At 40.5% G+C, this 23,099-nt stretch overlaps 2 protein-coding genes across 6 annotated transcripts; one reads left to right on the top strand and one right to left on the bottom strand.

The window, feature by feature from the left end:
• Window positions 1-8,083: 8,083 nt before the first annotated feature.
• spata18 (spermatogenesis associated 18) lies at window positions 8,084-16,421 on the bottom strand. Of its 5 annotated transcripts, none has more exons than XM_028587868.1 (13): window positions 16,005-16,421; window positions 11,645-11,750; window positions 11,428-11,543; window positions 11,098-11,216; window positions 10,415-10,510; window positions 10,182-10,316; window positions 9,858-10,089; window positions 9,506-9,664; window positions 9,208-9,383; window positions 8,713-8,836; window positions 8,528-8,590; window positions 8,339-8,361; window positions 8,084-8,241 (listed from the first exon to the last, which is right to left on the bottom strand). In XM_028587868.1, exons 1-12 carry the CDS (start codon window positions 16,089-16,091, stop codon window positions 8,341-8,343), a joined length of 1,434 nt encoding a protein of 477 aa, XP_028443669.1. In that variant the 5' UTR covers window positions 16,092-16,421; the 3' UTR covers window positions 8,084-8,241; window positions 8,339-8,340. The 5 variants fall into 5 exon arrangements, with proteins under 5 accessions (XP_028443669.1, XP_028443668.1, XP_028443671.1 ...); XM_028587869.1 differs by having other exon boundaries at window positions 8,231-8,241; window positions 8,339-8,390; XM_028587867.1 differs by lacking the exon at window positions 8,339-8,361.
• Window positions 16,422-17,190: 769 nt separating this feature from the next.
• Window positions 17,191-21,868, top strand: sgcb (sarcoglycan, beta (dystrophin-associated glycoprotein)). Its single transcript, XM_028587852.1, has 6 exons — window positions 17,191-17,297; window positions 18,062-18,271; window positions 18,424-18,609; window positions 18,704-18,895; window positions 20,294-20,425; window positions 20,622-21,868. Exons 1-6 carry the CDS (start codon window positions 17,283-17,285, stop codon window positions 20,820-20,822), a joined length of 936 nt encoding a protein of 311 aa, XP_028443653.1. The 5' UTR covers window positions 17,191-17,282; the 3' UTR covers window positions 20,823-21,868.
• Window positions 21,869-23,099: the final 1,231 nt, after the last annotated feature.

The raw sequence follows: 23,099 nt of genomic DNA, 5'->3' as shown, positions 1-23,099 counted from the left end.
CAAAACAGCTGGGTGGAGTGTCAAACAGCCTTATTCTTCTGGCATCCCTCTGTCTTATACTAGTGATGTCTGAGTTTCCATCCAAAAGAATCCACAGAGTTACTGTAAACATACAAGGCCTTCCAGAGAACTTCAACTCTCTTTAGTTTTAGAGAATGTTATGTCAATGAGTCAGACTTGGCAGGAATGTGATGGATGGCGTTGCAGGAGAAACCAAGAAGGGGACACTGTATGGCACAAATAGCAGCAGACCAAAAAAGCAACATGGGAAATGGCTTTACAGCAACTTTGAGAAAAGTTGAAAAGAGAGAAACTCTCTCTAAACTTTGTTTATATAATTGTAACCAAAGTATCTCAAGTATTTCACCAAATATATGTTATATGATTCTTAGAATAGCAACAATAATTCCACTATACTTCTAGTACAATGAATGAATGAGGGAATGCATGAGTGGTCACTGTATTATTCTGGGACCTAACTGTTCTGCATGTGAGCTTCTGTTTCCCCATGTGTCCATATCCAAAAAAAATCAAAGTTTGTAAATTCTAACAAGGGTGTCCTCCTGTGTTCAGTTCTCGGATCACTTCTTTTTACGTTTTTTTTAACAGTCTTATTTTGTAGATGTTATTTGTGCAAATTGTAAGACACTGCTATTTACTGTGCACCCCACCATCTCAGGAAGAAGGCTTGCGACATTTACAGTTTACATAACACAGACTGAATGATTTGATTTGAAACTGGTCCTAAATTCTATGTTTTTGTAACTTCTATGTTTTATGTGCTTTTGCGTACTGCAGTACACACACACACACACACACACACACACACACACATATATATATATTTTTCTGTTTTACAGCAGTGTCCTGTCCTTCGTATTCAAAAGAAAATCTAATTTTATACTAAGATTTTACAGATTTATTCATATCATATAAGCTGTAGTCCTATTGAAGCTATTGAATGATCTGAGCCTTACATCTATGAGAGCAACTACTGACAAGCTGAGACATTGAAAGAGTTATATCTTAGACAGGAAAGGTTACTGCTCATCAAAATGACAAGTAAAGAAACAGAGATGTGTCATGTGTTGACCTCCCCACTGCGAATGATTGAGCGCTTGTTAGCAATAAAAGAGAAAAGGTCATGATGCTCAGAGTGGCAATGAGACCATATTTTGAATTATTTTCATTCATCCCCCCATTATGATAATACTTAAACATACATAAGGACAATGTGACAACACAAATAGTAGTTTGTGTTGTCACATTGTCTGAAAACGTGTTTTACAGCTGAAAACTAAGACGCAAAGCAAATGTTGGCTACATATTGGCACAGAGAATGTTGTGTTTTTCCTGATCCTGAGATATTCTCTTACTTCTCAAGCTCTTGCCTTTTAGAGTCAGAGACATAAATGCAATACATGGGAATGAACTGACCTTTAATCAACTAATACTTTTTACTACTTCTACTTTCTTCATTGCATACAGGGAGAGTGGATTTCCTTCAAGCTTTTCAAACCACATTATCTTCCTTAGAACATTACTTTTCCTACACCACCCAATCAGCTTTGGCTCTTAGTCAGTGAGTGCTGATGACCAGTGAGCGTGACCTTTGTTTTGGTCAAGAGCATTTGGTCAGACCGCCTACAAGTCATACTGTGTCCATTTCCTTTACTTTTACAACTCTGTCCTAGAAAAAACAAAATTCTCTATCTTCCCCCTCTTGGGGTTCGACTGTTGCGCAACACGGAGAGGCATATAGAAGGAAAAGAAACACTGAGCGTCCCCACACAGTCCTGTGTTGGTTCAGGAGCCCTAGGCAGACAGACAGGCATGCATGCATATATCATTGGAGATCAGCTGGAAAATGTTTGTCTCACTAGTACAATTAGTAAATCCATGTTAATTTAGAGATTCACCATCGAGTGGTGTTTACTGTAAGCATTGCATTACCATTGGTGGAACGTCCATTTACCCTAGTACTGCACTTAAGTACACTTTCATGGCTTGAATATTTTAATTTGACTCTACTTCTACTCCATTACATTTCTTACTGCACTTCATGTAGCTGACAGCTGTAGTTATGGGTTACCTTACAGATAATAACAGATGCCAAACAGTACATACAGTATTTAAAATTAGCTCCATTTCAGCCATCTACAACATTAAAATGTATTACACTCTGAAGGGGCTCATTCTTTGAGTGCTTTTATTTTTGATACTTTAAGTACATGTTGCTGATAATACTTGTGTGCTTTTACTTAAGTAAAACTTTGAATGCAATACTTTCACTCGTAATAGACTACTTCTATTACTTGAGTGAAGGATCTGAGTACTTCTTCCACAACTGGGCATTTCACTGTGTAAGAAACTGTAATACATTGAAGTAAAGTATAGTGTTGAACTGCCATCTAGTGGTGACATGTCATTATACCGTTGATAGGAAATGTATTACAAGACACATTTCTGACCATCCTGAGGTTGAAAAGTCAGGTGTAAACCCTCCTTACATGTCAGCATCCATGATTAAAATGATCCATCAATCAAAATGTCTTATTGTAGTTGAAATTGTTCTGTTCCATTTTTCACCGCCTCTTTAATGTTTCTATTCTTTGGCAATTTGTTAGCAAAAAACTGTTTTTGTGTCTGTCTGCTTTTCCCCAATTACAGTTTCATGTCTAGACATGTGTTATTAAATAGACAAAAGACACGGTAGTATGTCCAGTCAGTGTTAGAAGCTGCAAAGACTCAGCGCCCCGGAGGTCAAACCACAGCCACAAGAAAGTTTCCATACATTCAATAGTTGTGCATGTTCTCTGTGAGGCCATTGTTATTCCAGCTCTCAAATCTTTCTCTTTCCCTAATGTTCCTTTCCTCCATCCCAGTTTAGGGTGTGTGTGTGGGGGGTGTTCAGTGCCGAGGCCAGTTGCACACGAGATTGGCGCCAGGTTTGATCGTCTGTTTCCGTGAGAGTATCAAATCTGAGCTAAGTGTAACAAGCCCCAGTGGAGCAGTAACCTTCGAAACTCACACCTGCATCCACGGCACTCTGCCCTGCCAGTGCTGCTCTGTAATGTAAACGGGTGGCTGTTATTCACATTAATCAAATCATCCAGATGTGTTTTTACATGGAGCATTCCAGCATCCATGCAGGCGGGGCTCCCTTTTTGAGGACAAGCAGGTTAGGTTCCCCACAGTGCACCTCCTGACAAAGCAAACCATGTAATTAAAGCACAGATTGACATCTCCACTTAGCGGCTGGAAGATCTTTCTATCTGACTTGTAAATAGATGTCTCTTTGCCAAGCAGAGACTTCAAATCCCATTGACATCTAGTTGACCTCACCAAATCCCCATTCTCTGGGCTCTGGTTTTGTGTCGCAGCTCTTGAAAGATCATGAAAGGCAGGGAGCATGATTACCAAGCCAGGTCTGAACTGCACATTAGATGAATATTACTGTATGACTGTTTGAGCAGAGCTGGACGTTTTCTGCACCCCTACTGATCATTGAGACGTTAAATCTTCCCACAATGTCTGCTGATGTCACAGGTTCATTAACACATGTGTCACGCTTTGTAGGAAACATACTTATTCTAAGGAGAGCACATCAAATCATTTGGCTTACAAACATTCTTAATGGCCCGTTGCTTGTGATAGCCCAGATGTGCAATGGATGACAGAGCAGGAAGAGGAAACGGTCTGGACAAATGCCTGCATTGGGAAAAAGAGAGTCCAAATTCTCAGTCGTTTTTCTTTATTTGATATGATAGTCGTCATAGAGAAGGGAAGGAAGTATTAATCCGTGATATCTCTGGCAGAGGATTTTGGTCACTTGATGTCTGATCCCACTGGAACTGAGAAGATCGACGGTCACGCCTGTTTGCTCCTCAGCCTGCAGCCAGCCCTCACAATGACCTCATATACTCGTTAGTGCCAGGGAAATTGCAATTGGGTGTTCCAGCACTGAGAATGGGAGTAAAGAGGGTGGGGTCGGCTTGTCCGTGTGGTGTACTTATAATAAGTCACACACAACATTGCACTGATGTATGAAGCCACAGTCATGAGTGTGCTGTCATAAATTGTGAGGTCCTCCTGTGCAGAGCCTGCATCCTGCTGCTCCGTTCCAGATGTGTTTAACGGCCTCTCTGGTCCACAGACAGCACTGCCTCTCTTGGAGATACAGAGGCCTTGTCGACCTGCAGTGTGGCTCATTGACTCCTCTGTTGAAATGTGACTCCATGAGAGGAAAGATCCACAATCGCAGCCTAGGCTGACTGTTCATGTTTAGTAGTTGTTTGCGAAGGATGAGCTCTTTTGTCACCGAGTTCATTCTCACCTGCATCATCTGTGTTTTTGTGTCCGCTTCATTCAGACTCCTCTCTATTTTAACATTGCCTTTGATTTATGCACTGCATCTCTGTCACCCATAACAATGTCATCATGTGCTCTGATATACAGCCCCATTAATATCCCCCCTGTGGTCTTGGCTGTGGGATCAGGGCTGGTACTCATCATGCTCAAGCTCCAGAAACTCAACTCTTTCCAGCATTGAGCACATTAAGAACATCCAGAGGAAACATCACACGCTCCAGCAGCGCTGTGAGTCAGGCTTCTGCCATCAAACTGGAAACTTTGGGTGGATTTGCAGCTCTTGAGTCCGTTTAGGGTGAGCTCCAGCTACTGCTGTCTCTCCAGTTTGGACCGTGGATTAAGATTTCACTTCGAGCACCTGATGAAACCTGGTCTCTCCGGTCACAGAGAAACTGGTGGTTTTCATCATTTGGCTACCAGAAGACAGCAAAATCTGGATTTAGAAGTGGGTTGCGTGGGTTTCCTCCGGTTGCTCCGGTTTCCTTCCACCATAAAGACATGCATGCTAGGTAGACTACAATTGAAAATGATTATTGTGCGTTGTCGTCATAAATAAATAAAAATCTTGAAAAAATCTTAACACTCTCTCTCTGTCAGTGAGCGTGAGTGCCATGACTGCAGGAATGGTGCTTTATTGCAGTACTGCCCATAGAAGTGAGACAGAGTAGCCTACAACCATTTTCAATCTTCTCTCTCATCTCTATCCATCCACAGTCTGTGGTCACTCTGTCCATGACCACAGCTGACCACAACACACACACACACACACACACACACACACACACACACACCACCACCACACACTCCCTCCCAGTTCTATCGTGGTAGCAGCAGGACCTGGCCTGTGTCCCAGGAGCCAGGACCTCTGAACCGCTGCAGATCAGACAAGAAGCTCATTGTGTGGGAATGGGATGAGGAGGCATGGCGGACGTTTCCGTGACATGGTTTTCTGCATATTCCACACGTTTCATTTCCGAATAGACTCTCCAAGTCTCTCTGTAATGCTAATTCAAATGTTGACAAAGGATTGTTTTGAATTTTTGTGAGGATATACTTTAATTTTGGATGTCTGCCTCTGGAGAACATGGCATTGAAATAATGACCAGCAGTTTTGCCCTCCCTGTGGGTAAATGCATAATATGATAACCAACGCAAGTCTTAGCATTGAGGATACTTTGTTCTGGATACAATCACAGTCCATGTTGCATCCTCTGATGTGGGATGGTAATCACCGCAGCTACAAACCCGCAGCACAGACAAATAGTGTTCGGCTGAGCTTTTTCATAAATAGATGAGTATAGTTTCCATCTAATCCATGAAACAAAATAGCTTCTTTTCTACTCAATAGTTTTTTTATAGCAGTAAAATAATTAAACCACAATTTACAGACTCCAGAAGTGGTAAGTGAACTCGTTAAAAGACTGTTCTGAAGGACTCCGAGGTCACGGAGGCCTGCTGCTGGAGCTCAGTTTCTGCTCTGCGGAGCAAATGCCTGATTTTCTATTTGAGAAGGTTTGAAGAGCCGGCAGTATAATTGGCTTGCCTGGTGAGGCAGGCGGGTGCAGCACTGGGCGAAGCCTGGAGACCTCATTAGATGGCTGAGAATACTAAAACAATCTATGAAGGCATCACGACTGTCATGTTGCTGCTGGGATTCCCTTAAGGAACTCATTCAAATGTACACATACTGGTGCAGTCACACACATGGTTGATGCACAATGACTGAATGAGTTTGCTATTCACACAAAAAAAGAAAGAAAAAAATTCCTCTATCAAGATAAACTTTAGGCCAGAGATCTTCAACAGGGGGTCCGGGGCCCCTAGCTGGTCCTCAGAGTTACTTCAGGGGGGCCACCAAATTGGCCTAACATGAATCCAACATATTATTAACAAATGTAAATCTGCCTATTTGTGATTTTTTTTTTATTGACAATAGGCTTACTAACCCATAGGTAATGTAGCCAAAAAATATTATTTGAATAGCTTAGTATTGTATGCACTAAAAAGGTATGTATAAAGGCTTTAGGCAGCCCTACATTTTATTATAGACGCAGTTTATTATGCAACTTGATTTTATACAAATATGTAGTAGGGGGTCCTTGCTCCGTCTCTCTTTCAGTTGAGGGGTCCTTGGCTTAAAAAAGGTTGAAGACCCCCTGCTTTAGGCTTTTAGCACTTGTTTTTGGTGTAGAATCAAATTCACTTTTTACACATAAATATATGTTATTTGAAAGTGTAAAGAAATAGCTCAAATTAATCAGATGTTTTTCTTTTTGGTTTTGCGTATGTGCTGTCGGCTTCTTATATTTTTGATGTTTCATATATAGTGGAGTTGTGTAATACCATGTGGGATAGGCCAAATGTTTAAAAACCAAACTAACTCTTCAAAAAGTTAAGTTGCTGGCTGTCCACGACTGGAGTGTTTTTAACTCTTGGGCTCACTTTCATGATGGAGTACTTGCGCCATCTATTGTTAAAACAGGGTAGTAGTAATACTCTGATGTCAGAACATTTAAATTAGGGGAATTATTGAGCCTACTGTGGAAAAACAACAACAGTGGAATCCTTTGAGAGCCCAAAATACAACAGTTATAAATGTGTCCCTGCATGCGTTCAATTCTAACTGGTCTAATTGCATTACCATGCCAATCCAATATTGGATACAGTACGTATCTTTTCACTATCATTTGGCAGATAGATTTTTATAGTTTCATTTTTTTGGTAAGTGAAGCAGCCATTCTAAACAGTGTTTCAAAAAGAATTCATATTCAAATCATAGTCCATGGTCAAAAAAAAGTATCAATTAACAGAAAACAACTTGGAGTTGCAGTAAACTAAAGGTTTGCCATTTATTCTTTAAAAAGCAATCATAAAAGGCACAGTCCACAAATATATTCATCACACAGCACAAATCATCGCAGTAAATTCAAGCCATTAAAGAGCAAATGAAAGTACAGTACTATTGCATATGATTATATAAGTGGTGATATACAGTAAGTTGTAAATAAATAGAATTGTCATATGGAATTCATACAGACATTTCTGCAAAAATAACTAGCTACTATAATGAAAGCTACTGGTCCTAATCTTGTACACAATAACTAACAAACAAATCTGATTAAAAATCTATATTTTAATCTTAAAAAGCAAAACCATTCCCAGTTATTCATGTCATAAACATGTCATGTTATGTGAAATGTTTTTAATCATCATGTCTTACTTTATCTTAAAGAAATATCCAGAATACAAAAAAAACACAGCAAACACTGACACTAAAAATCACAATGACCAATACCAGTCACTCAAGTACTGGAGGAGTTGACGTTAGCACTGAGCATTAGCACCATATTGTATGTCCTACAATAATGTCCTAAAGAGTACTGCTACATAGACCTTTGGTTAAAAGGAAAGAGAGGAGTATAGGTTGACTATGTTTCCTAAAGTGGACGGTGCAGGCCTTGATTTCCCCTGAAAAATGCACCTTTAAGTTTCTGGTGATCACTAAAATACAGTTAGTATTATGTATCTAAGAGTAAATGTAGTAAACTAAGACAACTGTCAAGTTAGCTGCCAGACTATTTTTGTTTTTTCTATTCATTTATGTACTGACTGCTAGTTACTGTAAACGTCCCATTAATCTGCCCTCCAACCATGTAAACTCAGAGCAGCCTTTGGCTGGTACAGTGTCTAAGTATCGCTTTGCTTTATTTGGTGGAAGCATACAGATAAAAATCCATCAAACTTTATTTCACTGACATGGTAAAAATGAAGTAAAGGTGTAAATTATTTTTCCGTCGACAGAGAGGCCAGAGTTCACAGGTGGCTAGCTCTGAGACGTTGAGGAGACAGGCTTCTTTTGCTGATAAATGTCTAAAAAACAAAATAGATATTAATGCTGATTATATTTACAACTATTGAGTCAAATTAACAGAAAACAAATCCAAAGCTTAGATTTGGATATACATACCCTTAAGGCCATGGATGTGCATGCTTGTTGTTTAGTGGAAAGAGTGATACATCTGAATTTAAAATTAATCTTGTATTCTTGTAATCTTGTAAAATTGTATGAGTAGCTGAGCAATGTTGAAGCCAACAAAAGGATGCGATGCAAATGATGCCTATCTATCTTTCTTTGTCAAATGTTATAGAGACTTACAATATTGCGACTTGGGCTGAGAGAGCGAGAGCGCACAGGGCTGGTACTCCTGCTCCGACTCCACTGCAAAAACAGACAAAACCCCGGCAAACACATGAGCCTATCCATGTACTTTCATGCTCTTACATTATTCTCTGGAGCACAACTAAATGGATGATATGTTTGGAGTATTATACAGTCAGTACCGTAGCACCCCTTCGAGTCACGGCCTCGCCCTTTACTACCACGACATCTCCCTCCACCAAGGCCGGCCACACATGGTACATCACCAGAGGAGCGGTGAACTCTGAGTCATAGCTGCGACGATACCTGTCGGAGAGAGACACAGGGGAACAGAGTGAGGGAGAGCTGTGAGTATTTATGTGTGTAAGGGTGACATCTACTGGTAGAGACGGCAAATAACCAAAGTGAAAGACTGCAGTCAGTTTCTGGTTCAGTGTGGATTGTGTACCTTGTTTTTCAAGGTACACCTTGTTTGTTTGTGGTGTGGAATTTTTCTGTATTTGTTGCTGTTGTCAATATTTTATGTTTGTCATGGACCTTAATGTGATTTGATGTTTGCTGAAGATCAAATTTCCTTGGGGATAATGATGTTAAAGATGAAGTTGAGAGCTGTTAAAGAACAAACTTTGGGCAGCCCTGATTCAGAATGTAGACACAGAACTGTACAAAGGACCGACCTGCTGTCGTTGTAAAGTTCTCCATCGCTGGCAAAGGCCAAGTCCAGCGGGGGGTCCAATGTCTGCATGGCAAACGCCACCCTGCATGTCTCCCTGATCAAGGAACTGATGAGGACAAAGTCCACTTCCGGCGGGAAAGAGATCCGAGGGTTCACGTTCATGGCATTGATCACATCCTGGGGAGATGAAAAAAAAACAAAAAACACACGGACGGATGCCCTGCCCTTTTCAGCATCAAACTACAATAACTTGTACATTAATGCTTCAGAGGACACATGAGAGGAGTGTTTAGTCCTACATTGACGCTGGCCTGAATGTCATAAAGGTCCAGGTTTCTGACGATGTAGTCCACAGCTGCATCCTCCAGACTTTCTATCCCAAAGTGGGATGGGGACAACGTCTTTCTCACACGCAGCTTGAACTGACGGTAAGCCAGTTTTGCTGTCTTAAAGGATTCCTGAGACGTGACAACACGACAAAAACATTTTACAGTCAATTGCTCCATATACCAGCCAATCCCTCTACATCCCTGAATAAATCAAGCAACTAGGCAGTCCAAATAAAGAGATATGACTCTCATTTTCCCTGCATGCACTTGTGATCTGCCTGTCTCTACAGGCGGCTCTAGAATAATTACAGTACAGTCATACCACGACAGCAATGAAGATGATTTTCTGGACCATCTCTAAGTCAGCAATGTGGCGTCGAAGCAAGGTCTGGGCCTCAAGCCGCTCCACAGCATACAGGTCGCTGAAGCGCGATACGAGGCGTGCGTAGCGGGAAGTGTTGGTGAGCTGAGCTCTGGTGGGCGACTCACTCCTCATGGGGCTGGAAGAGCGACTGTGCCTCAGCGAGGGGCTCGGAGAACGACTTTTCACCAACCTGAGAGAGATGGTGAGAGAAACAGCATCACTTGAGACTAGTTCTACGTAGTGGTGTCTGTGTTTGCTTACAGTATTTACACGTGGGTATACCTTTCCTGCAGCATGACCTTCTCTGTGCTTAGGTAGGATATTTCATCTCTCAGCAGGCGAATCTGCCGCTCGTTGTCATCAAGAGCCTCCAGCTTTCTCTTATAAATCTCCACCTGCTCATGTGCGGATCGCAAACTGAAACACAGACACGCTTCACATCAACAGAGGAGCACACACTGTATGTTGCATTTGAAAACTAATGTATTACGGCAGTATTTTAGTGTATCATTTACTCTGCTTTCAGCTGCAGTATTTCATCTTCAGTGGCCAGCAGAGTGGTTGCTGATTTGCTCTTTGTCTCATCCAGTTCATTCTGAGTATCGACCAATCTGATCAAATAAAAAATCAGAACAGAAAAATATGTTGCACATCTATAACGTGAGACATGTGCGTTGGAGGTGGGTGAGTAGGTCAAAAGGTGCAAAGAAACTCCCGCACACTGTCACTGCCTAACTTGGAAGACCATCCTCAGCTCCAGCAGGGGACCCCAAACTTCCCTTTCCCGAGCCACATTAACCAGCTCCGACTGGGGGATCCCGAGGCATTCCCAGGCCAGGTTGGAGATATAATCCCTCCACCTAGTCCTGGGTCTTCCCCAAGGCCTCCTCCAAGCTGAACGTGCCTGGAACACCTCCCTAGGGAGGTGCCCAGGGGCCATCCTTACCAGATGCCCGAACCACCTCAACTGGCTCCTTTCGACGCAAAAGAGCAGTGTGCAGGAGTTTCTTTGCTAAATAAAAAATCAGAAAATGTAATAGTATTGTTCATTTCAGTAGATGTAATTCAATTATATACATCCCCTTGTCCATGGACTTCCAAATACATCTTAACATGGGCCATGCAAGTTAGGGTAGGGAACTCCGGCCGGCTGCAGTCCATTGCTCTACTTTTACTGTCTCATATCTCTTAGACTCACTCTGCTCTGATAGAGTCCAGCTGGCGGAGAGTGGAGCACAGCTGAGTGTCCTTCATCTGCAGCTCACTGTCATGGGAGGCAGAGAGTTCCCTGATCCTTCTGTCCTTTTCCGCTGAATCCTGATAACAACAAATGATGATACAGTACAAATCATACACAGTGACCACATCACCAGATGGCCAAAATAGATGGGAAATGATTGGAATTGGTTAAAAAAAGGTTTGATGTATTTTCTGTTTATGTCGTAGTGTTACACTAGATGAAATTCATTTTGATGGATTTAATAATGAGATATTCTGTGCTATTAAGCCAAGTAACAGATGATGTCACCTGGATGAGCTGCAGACTGGTGTCATCAGTGACCGAGGACCTTGCCATTGAGAAACAGGTTCCAAGCCACGGCAGCAGGCGCGTTTTGAGAGTGTCCACTCCAGCATAGTGTCCACCTGAGTCGTGAGTGTATGTGGAATAGCTCATGAGTGATTATAACCCAGTTAACACTTTTGTAAATGAAAACAAAATCATATACTGCAAATGCAAAGCTTACCTTCAGCAGCCGTGTGGTTGAGGATGGCGAACAGTTGTCCCTGGATCTTGGCAGTTAGTTCAATCAGCTCACAACATTTATTTAGATTCTGGTCACAGGATATAACCTGGGAGGGTAAATATGACAAACAATAGGCTATTAACATAACAAACCTTTGCAGTGTACAGCCAAGGACAAATTCATTCCAGACATAAAGTGACAGGGAGATGACTGTGACCATTCAGTCCGTCAAATTTGTATATTAAAAACCATAGGGCATTTGAAATCGTAAAATGTTACATGCTGAATTATACTGTATAGGCTTGCTCTTTTCTGATTTACTCTCTATATATTTTCTGTTATAGATAAATATATACGGCTGACGTGTTTAGTGTCCCAAATAATTTAACAAAAACTGAGTGTCCCAAATGATGAGGGTCTTATTTGAGACAGGCTAAGGTTAGGGTAGCACAGGTGGTTTAGCAGGTTCATAATTAATTAAGGACATTGTATGGAGAATTTGGGACACTAAACTGCACGTATACCCATATATAATGCATAAATAATGGAATTGTTTATTATTAAAATATTTTAATATCTGTAGGAGCCAAATATGTTGTTTAGAGCAGAGCTCTTCAACAGGGGGTCCGGGACCCCTAGGGGGTCCTCAGAGTTACTGCAGGGGGGGGCCTCCAAATTATTGTTAATTGTTAATGTTTTGAAAGACTTTCCAAAAATAAAATGTATCAACATTCAATTCAATTCAAATAACTTTATTTGTGCTGGAGGCGCAATTCAAAATCCATGACCTTAAATCCACAACTAATATTTTAATAGCTTAGTATTCCATACACTAAAAGGGTATGTCTAAAGGCTTTAGGCTGCCCAACAACTTATTGTAGGACCAGTTTAATATGCCACTTAATTGTATACTATATATGTAGTAGGGGGTCCCTGCTCCGTCTCTCTTTCAGTTAAAGGCTTAAAAATCCTTGAAGACCCCAGGTTTAGAATAATCAGACATTGGGGGTTGTTTCTTGTGTGTACATTGGGTGTCGCTGTGCTGCTACCTAGAGCAAAGTTTTAAAGGTAGGCCCAGCTCTTTGGTAGGACTGTTTTCGGCAGGTGTTTGGGAAGCCCACAGGGTTTTAGACTTCAGCGCTGTGGCGCTAAACCGTTTAATTGACATGCTGTTTTACAGTGTGTGGTTTTACCGCTGAAAACTGAGAAAAATCAACATTTTCATGCTGCACGGTAAAAGCAAATACACTTATTGTTATTCTGCAAAAGAAGGAACAGCCTGCAGGTTCTTGAACGTTACACACAGCGAGGTAACATCAGGGCAGCGTCTGGGTAAAACCGCCTCAGTAGCTTCCAGTAACGCAGTGGTTCTCAGACTTTTTCGGTCATTCCCCACTTTGGACAAGGCGGAATTTTCAAGCCCCACTTGCCCCCATCGGCCCAACACAATGCTAGTGAAATACGCAACAAGCTTAAACTGTTCCAAATTATTGAACAACTAGTATCAGTATAGTAACAAGTTGTATCTAAATACAAACTAACAATCTACATCCAATAACAACAAGTTCAAAATTAAAGAAAATAAAAGTACAGCTGTGTCAAAATTTGTATCAAGTTCAAAAATAGAAAATAAATAAAAGCGCCACTTTGCAATCTCTTAAAAAAAGAAAAAAAGAAATCAATTTGGCAAGACAGGTCTATTTATCCCTGCATTAGTGGCTGCAATGAGCCTGTTTTGCATTGCACAATTTCTCAAACTGGGGTTGCAGGCTTGATACTGCCACTCTCAAGTCATGCTCAATGTTCAGCTGAGATCTGTACTTTGTTTTCAGTGAAGCAACAGCTGAAAAGCCCATCTCACAGAGATATGATGTGGCATAATAATATAATATAATCCAATAATATAAGATATATTACACTGCATAATGAGCACTTTTACTTTTTGGTACTTTAAGTACAGTATATTTTACTTAAGTTGAATGCAGGACTTGTAACTGACAATTTGTAACTCTACAACACTGTTTTTTTTTTACTTTTACTGAAATACATGATGTGAGTAAGTCTTCCACCTCTGGAGATCACCAACAACAGTCGTGCATGAATAGCTGCAGCAGTGTTTAACACTGAAAACACACAGCTCAGTACAGCATTTACTCAGGGCTCTCAAGTTTTAAGGACAGGCAGTGACAACTTTTGTTGAGGAAGTAACCTCCTTAAATGCGCATATGACAATTATTCACCTCAATGATAAATTCATTAATTTTAATGAATTAATACACCCCTGGACTGTAATATTTCAGATGTGTTTTGAGCAAGATTTCTGCTCATGTTCAAAACTTTTTGCACATTCAAAATATATCTGTGTTCTCTGAGATTTGGAGGAGTCATGATATTTTGAGAAAAATAAAGTAGCTAAAAAAAAAACCTATAAAATAATCTACCTGCATCATAGTCTGCTGTGCATTACGTGATTGCTGTGCTGATACGGTAGATGTCAGACCTTCTGACAGACTCAGAGCCCTGTTTGGGAACGTTTAGGGAAGTGTCTGTACGCTGCTCTATGCTTTTTTTCTCATTGGTTGTTGCGTTAAATCTTACCCAGATACAATAGTACTATTTTCTGATTGGCTATTGTATAGCCCCTTTCTTTTTTTTTTTTTTGATTGGCTGATAAGTGGCAGGCTTGACTAAGAACTCCAGGAAAGACACGCTTGATTCCTGTCAGTTCCATAGTGAGAGCGGCGCACCAGAAAACTTCTGGGCGCTGCAGAATATTAAATATGTTATAAATAGTTTTTCCACGTGAGAAATACAATGTGTGGCGGGATTGCGTGACGGTCACGCTCAATGTGTGACACTTGAGTTTCCTTGCAGCTCTGCTACAGTAGCAGCGAACCTTTAACGTTACCTGCCGGTCACATGGTCTCTAAACAGTCCGCTCACAGTGAAGTCCTGCACGGATCAACAGATGTTAGAGTCCGGCGGCTGCTCGCTCTGTTTGTTAAGACGCACCGAGCAGATTAATGGAGCCGCTCGGTGTTTGACTAGCTAATAAGCCGTTGGCCTGTTATCTTGAGCTTTGTCTGAAGGCGCCGAGTGGCCAGCCAGGCTCGACACACCGACACATTCAGCACATCCTTCACTCAGTTTAACCGCTAACCCCCCCGGTACCGGTCAGAGAGGCGTGTTTTGTGTCTCGGTCCTCCGGTGCGTCCAGCGACGGGTGACGGTCAGTTTTTAATTAGCCTACATTAGTAACAGTTAATTTTGTTACGGTATGAACTTAATCCTAGGAAAGGCAAACAATATAAGACCTTTGTAACGAAATCCAAGACTTTGTATACCAAATCCAAGGCTTTTAAGGCCTTAATTTGAGACGATCAAATTTAAGACTTTTTCAATGCTTTTAAGACCCCGCGGGTACCTTGACACATACACACACACACACACACACACACACACACACACACGCAGTCACTCTCTAGTCTAGTGCGCGTTCTTGCTCCAAATTCCGGGATATTTGATCTCATTTGCGGGCGTCAAGGAGCCGCTATCAATATGCGGGAGATTCCCGGAACTTCCGGGACAGTTGGGATGTCTGGATAAAGATATAAAGGCATAAAAAGGAAAATTTCCTCCCGTTTGGCGCGCCCCACCTGTCACGTCTCTATTCCCCACCAGTGGGGCGCGCCCCACACTTTGAGAACCGCTGCAGTAACGGTAGAAAACGTTGGAGAAGCAACAGGTATCCATGTTGCTAGCTCCGTTTATTTGCAAGATTTTTTTTTCATTTATAGATAGTATAACCTGTAAGTAATCCCTATATTTGAAGTTCAGACATATAACTCCTGGTTACTCTGCAACGCGCTGTTGCGGTTTAGCTGCACCGGAAGTAGCAGGACATGAACCATCTTAAAAGTAAGTAAAAGATCTTTGGTATAGTCCAACTGTAGCCATGGCGACCGGCGTCCATAGCAACCAAACTCAACCGGGAAATCAATGTCTTCTAAAACAAATGCATTCCTTTGCTGTATTTAAATGATTCCATGTATTTAAATAATTCCATGCATTATCCAAACCACTGTTATCCATAATTAAAATTATAATGGGTTAAATTAAAATAAAATCTTCATTTTACATACTGGGGGGTCAGCAGTTGACAGTAAACAAAGCCATTAATAATGTCTAGAGGAGAAAGGTAACGTAATATATGTTAACGTTTCAAGTGTACACAAATGTAACCGTTACTCACTAATTCTTGAAATAACCACCGCGGCACAGAGATAGCGAGGCTGGTCGAGGGCACCGGTGAAGTGCTTGGGTCAGATTTAGGTCTGTCATTAGTTATTGATGAACTTACATGGTAGTCTTTGTGCCAGCTCTCAAGCTTGTCCTGTAAGACGCTGAAGGAAGATGTATTGGTCAGTCTCCTTAACGTGTCGGCCATGTCCGCCCACAAGAACTACTCGGAGGTTTAAAATGCCCCAGGAGGAGGACAGTAGCCGGGGGTGTGTAATCTCTGTGCAGTAAAAAATCCTGCTTTCTCCACCTACGACACAGCTGCCAAGCACCGCCTCAGTTGTGGTAACCAAGTGAGGAGACGAGCCTACGACCTAACCACAGTTAGCTGGTGTTTTAAAAAATAACTCGCGGTGGCTGTCGGTCCTCCGCAGGGTTATGTCCTTCTGTCCCGTGAAGTAAACACGATTGTAATGTCATACTGTCAAACGACACCAAAGGCCCGCAGAGTAAACCACGTGGCACAGTATACCGCATATGATGTTTCCGCCTAAGTGGCTGTGTTGGATACAATCCGATTATAATACAGCTAGCCATACTAAATTGAATTACACGTGCAGAGAGTATTGTCAGATTATTATAGCACCATAGGCTGACCTACTGTTGTTGTTAATAAACTGATCCTGATTGATCGACCAGTTATTGTTTTTTTCTTTCGTTGACCTTATAAAGTGACTTTGAATACATTTTAAAGCACTATATAAAATAAATATTATTATTATTATTATTATTATTATTATTATTATTATTATTATTATTATTATTATTATTATTATTTTTTATTATTACAATAATGATACAATTTCAACAAAATTACTCAAGGGTTAGATTTAACAGCAAAATTATAAAAAGGATGATATAAAAATTAAACCATGCACCTAATACTTTGCACTAATTCTGAAACCGTTCCTGTTTAATAATGTTTTTTTGTTGTTGTTTTTTTTACCAAATAATGCTTAGAATTTATTTTTAAATTGATAAAGTAGAGCTTGAGGAAGAGACGTGTTCTCTAATAATTAATACATCCATTGACCCGCTTGGCAGTTTACCTATGGAAAATATGAATGGACATGTTTTTCTATTTTAGGATCCTTCTGTCATTGGCTGGTTACACTTGGAATGGACCATCTTTTATTGTCACAGAAACGTCCCTTTTTTATAACGCGTTCAGTGCAAATAAAAATGCCCTAGGTTTGTTCTCGTTCGTATTAACATAACATTTTTCTTCATATATAAATATCGTCCTTTCAATAACTCACAACATAACCATATTTTCGCCTTCGTCGGTGAAAAGTGGTATGCCCCATGTCACTCTGGAACCAGGAGAGGGAGGGTCAACATGGCGTCTGAACAGGTCCGTTATTTTCAATATTTGTGGTCTTTTTTGCATTTTACTCAGTTTTTTTGCTCAGGTGTTTTCTAAGAACGCAATGATATATGTCCCCGAGTAACCTGAAGTAATAAATAGTAATGTACTGGGTTTTGTTGTCGGCTCTACGTGTAATAAATACCAGCCTCCGCTTCGTTATTATAGCTAGCGTTAAATGGAAATAAAATGCTATTATTGTAACGTTAGCGTATCTGCTGTTAAACAGCAACGTATCTGCTGTTAAACAGCAACATAATTTTGCTAATATAAATGGCGTAGAAGCCGCATGATGAGACAGTCGAGTATGTTTCTATTTTGCTGCTAAAATGAGTGCAGTTTATTTTTAGTTCTGGCCACAGACAGGCAGTCGCGGGGCATTTAACTGAGATGCATTCCATCGCAGAGCACATGAGACATTGAAAATAAGTAGTAGGAGCTAAAACCTAAAGTTAAATATACCTATGAACAGTAAATATACATTTGTGGAGAATTGAGACTGTTTCATACACCGAGAAATCCATGTTAGAAGATGAAAACAACATATCACACTGATTTTGAGGTAGGAAAGTAAGGGTTGTAATTTTATTTTAAGTTCCAGTCTTAGTATAAAACTAAGTATGTAAGGAAATTGTTATTTTTAGCGTGGGAGTTCATGATTTAAAATTAATTACTGATTCCTTATGGACCTCCTTACTGCAAAAAATATATAGATTTTAGTGGCATGCCTCAGAGATTGTTTTGTCTTCCAGGAGAGTTCCAATGGGCCCGTGAAGAAGTCCATGCGAGAAAAGGCTATAGAAAGACGTTGTATCAACAAGGAACACAACAGTAACTTCAAAGCAGGCTATGTACCCATAGAAGAAGAACGTCTTCATAAGACAGGGCTCAGAGGACGCAAGGGAAACATGGCTGTTTGCATTGTTATCCTCCTCTTCCTCCTCGCCTTAATTAACCTCATTGTGAGTACTACAAATGTACCTGTCCAATGGATTCTCTTGATAACGCTTTCCTGATGAGGATGGTAAAGAGTTGACACAGAGTCATTGAGCATTATGTGTTGTTGCATGAATCACGGTCTCTTAAAATCTGTAACATTGCCACTGTCCCTCAGATCACTCTGGTAATATGGACAGTGATTCGAATCGGTCCGAATGGGTGCGACAGCATGGAGTTCCATGAGACCGGCCTACTGCGTTTCAAACAGAAGGCGGACATGGGCATCATTCACCCACTGCACAAGAGCACAGTAGGAGGCCGCAAGGACCAGGACCTAGTCCTTGTCGGCAACAATAATCCGGTGAGAAACACTGAGCATTTTGAAAACATAGAAAATGACACAATGTGTGCCCACTTTTAGAACTCTTCTTTTATTTTGATGTATGTTGTTCCAGGTCGTGTTCCAGCAAGGCACCACTAAGCTGAGTGTCGAGAAGGACAAGACCTCAGTCGTCAGTGATGTTGGCATATCCTTCACAGACCCTCGCACACAGACCACATTCTTCAGCACAGACTTTGAAAACCATGAGTTCCATTTGCCCGAAGGAGTCAAAGTTCTCAGTGTTAAAAAGGCTTCCACAGAAAGGGTGTGTATAATGCTAATCTCGCTTTGCCAGACCTTCCTTCACAATGCTGTGGAGGAGGGTCTGGCTAGTCCACACAGCATTCTGGAATGGGAAAAAAAAAGTGCTCTGGTTTATTGCCATTTCTTTAAACCAATCACAATCGTCATGGCCAGTGCTAAGCGCCGGACAGAGCCACGGTGCCTCTGCTAAATACATGTAGCCTCAGGAAGGAACTTGTTTTGGTGGAACATGTGTACGTTCAAAAGTAGTTTTAGTCGTACAACAGAAAACTCAGATTGGACAGATAGTCTAGCTAGCTGTATGGATTTACCCTGCAGAGATCTGAGGAGCAGTTAACCATAGTCCTCACAAATCCACCAGTTTAGAACGCCAACACAAAGAAAGAGGAAGGGGACGGACATCCGGCCGAAAAGAGCGTGATCCGGCAGAATTTCCAGCAGCACCGGAGCAATCCCAGAAGTGGAATGCTAATAACGGCTGATAACTATAACAAACAAGTGATAATAACACAAGTTAATGTGTGAGTGTTTCACAACCTGTGCACAAAGTAGTATCAGCACACAATAACCCATAATGGTTAAGTAGAATTTTGCAGATGTGTAAATAAAGCATTAAAAAAAAGTCCAAAGGAACACACTGAACTTCATCAGTGTAGAATGGTGGAAGTTTAGACTCTGATAGAATTTAGTTTTTTAACATGGCAATGACTGAACGTACACCGAAATGCTGGAGCATCTTCAGAATAATTATCTGAATGTCCCTAAGTGGCCTAACCAATGACCAGATTGCAGATGTGAATATCCAGAGAGCCGTGAAGTGTGCAGTTCACCGTTGCTGACAGAATCTCAGATAATCTGAATGAAAAGCAGGTGTGCAAAGCTGATAAACAACCTGCATATCCGAGAAGACTCAAAGCTGTATTCCCTAACAAAGGTGCTATGAAATAAAGGCCTGAATTTGAATATAGAGAAACTGTTTTAGCTTTGCATCTTTACTAAGTGTGGAAAAATTATTTTTCAAAACTTGCTTTCACATTGTAATTTGGGTATATTCTGTGTGATGTTTTCCTAGTGTTGATGCTGTTCAGGAGAGTTTTTTTCCGGAGTTTCAGTAGTAAAGCTAATTTAGTTCCGAAACGGTTGTTACCCTTTATATTAATACAGTTTCATGTATATGCATCCCTGTTAAAGATAATTCTTGCTGCGTTTCCTGTTGGCTACTGCTAGTCATGCCTATCAGGCCTACGGTGTTAGCTTCCACCTGGACAGAGCCTGTGTTTAATGTTACAACATGTAATGTGCCTTTTCCCTTCAGCATTTCCCATTTGTAAGCTTGTTGTATTGTTGCATTCACATTTAATTTGTAAGCGTTTACAAATTGCATGTCTCTTGATTTTAGATCACCAGTAGTGCATCATCTGACCTGAACATTAAAGGGGACAGCAAGGCCATCATTCGTGGAAACGAGGGCGTTAACATCATGGGCCGGACTGTAGAGTTCAAAATGGGTGGAGGCATCGAACTCAGGGCTGTAAGTATGGAGTGTAGCAACATGTCCTGTTAACACGACTTGATGTGTGACACTGGGATTGAGGAGTGCATGTTTTCCCCATAACGTGTCCTTTAAAATAAAGGTTGTTCTAAACTCTTGCACAAATACAGTTTAAAGCTGGTGTAGATGAATACGTGAGGATGTACGGGTTATTTTGGGATTTTTTTCTTTGCAGGAGAACAGCATTGTCCTTAACGGATCAGTCATGTTCAATGCTACACGCATCCCTAATTCCGCGGGTGATGTGTATTTTGATGAAGGCATGGAGAGGTACAAGCTCTGCATGTGTGCAGATGGGACTCTGTTCCGTGTGCAGGTGAAATATCCCAACATGGGCTGCCAGACTTCAGACAACCCGTGTGGAAAAGCTCACTAGGAGACTTTTCCACAAAGTCTGCTTTTAAATCTCGCTACAGTCTGTTGGCACTGTCAGGTTACAAATTTGCATATATAGAAACTTCTATAAGACATTCATCATGACTTGCACATAACAATACCTCTGCCGTACACCCAACAAATTCTGTATTTGTCATTTTGTTTGCCAAACAGGAATTGTGTTACAGATCATTGCCACTTGGCCAAAGATAGGAACATACTTGTAAGTTCTGAATTATTTTAGTGTTCTGCAGGTGTGCCAACTTTATCTATAAATATGCGATGTCATTTCAGTACATAACACTCCCAGATTTAACATCATAGTGTGGTTTACACTGCCCATCAATAGGAATTAGAAGCTACAGTATTTACTTTTTGCCTTACCGTCCAGTATAACTAATATACAACCCTTGTAGACGGGTTGCATGAGATTTTATTTGCTCATGTGTTTGTTTCTGGCAGCTTTGTTTGATACTTTCTTTATTATATTCACCTCTGACGAGTTGAGACACTACATGATTATAATGATGTACTTAATATTACATTTGGGATGAACTGAAAAACATAAGATATGTTTTCAGCCATCAAATAATGCTTAAGTAGAGTAGGTCTCTTTTTTTTTTTTGACTGTCTATATGCACGTGCCAATGGATTAACAAGGGATGATATAGAATATAATGTATGTAATACTCTAATTTTGTTGCAAATCCTTTTTTACAGAAAAAATAATACAATATTGAAACTCAGAAGGAGAAGTTATGCTTCAGATTAAATCAAAGCTTTTTAAATGATGAATGTCAGGAAAGTTTGAAGCCTATATTAAGTGTTTTGAATTTTGTGCAATATAGTATAAAATATTTGACTTTCATTGTGCTTTGGATTGTTTTGTCTGTTTTATAACAAGGCTGATGTTGAAATGTCAGAAAGTATTTGTTTCTCAGAGCATTACAGGACTGATGTTGAAGTGTTTTTGATCTGCTAAATTAATTTTTTTTTTCTCCAACATTTCAATGCTACGTTTGTTTCAATAAAGAAACATGTTGTCATGTGAAACTTCTTATCATTGTTTTTTAGGAAACTCTAAAGTCTTAACATGGTCATTTAAAACCATAAAAGATCATACTGTTTTATTATCTAATGGAATGTGCAGCCGTGGCATGGCTCTCCTTGCCATAAATCTTCAGCATCATAGTAATCGATCATACGTAAAGAGGAAAACAATCACAGTAAGACATTAACCAGACATGTAAATGATTGAATGAATCACCGAATGGCATCTTTAGGGTGGGTGCGGGTTAAGCTCAACGCAGCAAAATACTCTTCAGACTTTGATCAGAACTGCCGGAGCCTGTCAAAGTTAATACACTGGGTGTGAAAAGACCAGTCACCAGTTTTCCTGTCACATTGGCAAAGAGTGGACACAAAGGTGAGTTTGATATTTATTTACTTAATGTGCTGTTTGTATTATTGTACATCATGGACCTCTTTTAATTTAAGTTAATATCTTACTGTGATGAGTAATATAAGTTTTGCGTTTGGTCTTATAGCATTGGATTTAGTGATTTTTAGTACATGATTATACAAAACTGTCTTTTCATACAACATATCCTATTAGTAAAAAATATCTTTTTGAGTGAATTTCTGAACTGTCATCCATTATGACCTATCTGTACTCTCAGGACAGGTGTGTATAATGCTAATAATGTCTGATAGATATAACAAAAAGGTAATGATAAGAAGTTATTATGCTAGTGTTTCACAACCTGCGCACAAAGTACAACCCATAAATAGTATAACCCATAATGGTTAAGTGACGTTTTGCAAATGAATAAATCGAGCATTAGAAAAAGTCCAAAGGAACACCCTGAACTTGATCAGTGTAAAATGGAGGAAGATTAGACTCCGGTAGAAATATACTTTTCAACATGGCAATGACTGAACGTACACAGAAATTCTCGAGTATATCCAGAATAAGTATCTAAATGTCCCTGAGTGGCCCAACAGAGGTGCTGAGGTGACCTCTTTTAATTGAAGTTAATATGTTACTGTGATGAGTGATCTACGTTTTGCATTTGGTTATATAGCATTGGATTTATTGATTTTTACTATTTGAGTGAATCTCTGAACTGTCATTCATGATCTATGTGTTCTCTCAGGACAGATTGTGATGGCAGTGGCACAGGGGCCGTCCCTGGCTGCTGTGCTGCTCCTCGTCTCCTCTGGCCTCCATTGCTCCTCTTTGCGTCCTCCCTGCCCAGAGTCCTGCAGCTGTCAGAAA

This window comes from Perca flavescens, chromosome 9 (assembly GCF_004354835.1).
Source record: "Perca flavescens isolate YP-PL-M2 chromosome 9, PFLA_1.0, whole genome shotgun sequence".
Classification (NCBI taxonomy): Eukaryota; Metazoa; Chordata; class Actinopteri; order Perciformes; family Percidae; genus Perca; species Perca flavescens.
This window is presented reverse-complemented; position numbering and strand designations above follow the sequence as displayed.

Coding starts and splice junctions, on each gene's coding strand:
- spata18 (XM_028587867.1), bottom strand. CDS start 16,091: ATGGCCGACACGTTAAGGAGACTGACCAATACATCTTCCTTCAGCGTC. Junction 11,751..16,004: donor GCTGGCACAAAGACTACCAT/GTAAGTTCATCA, acceptor TTACCCTCCCAG/GTTATATCCTGTGACCAGAA. Junction 8,242..8,527: donor TCAGCCCAAGTCGCAATATT/GTAAGTCTCTAT, acceptor TTTGTTTTTTAG/ACATTTATCAGCAAAAGAAG.
- sgcb (XM_028587852.1), top strand. Junction 18,272..18,423: donor TCGCCTTAATTAACCTCATT/GTGAGTACTACA, acceptor ACTGTCCCTCAG/ATCACTCTGGTAATATGGAC. Junction 18,610..18,703: donor TTGTCGGCAACAATAATCCG/GTGAGAAACACT, acceptor ATGTTGTTCCAG/GTCGTGTTCCAGCAAGGCAC.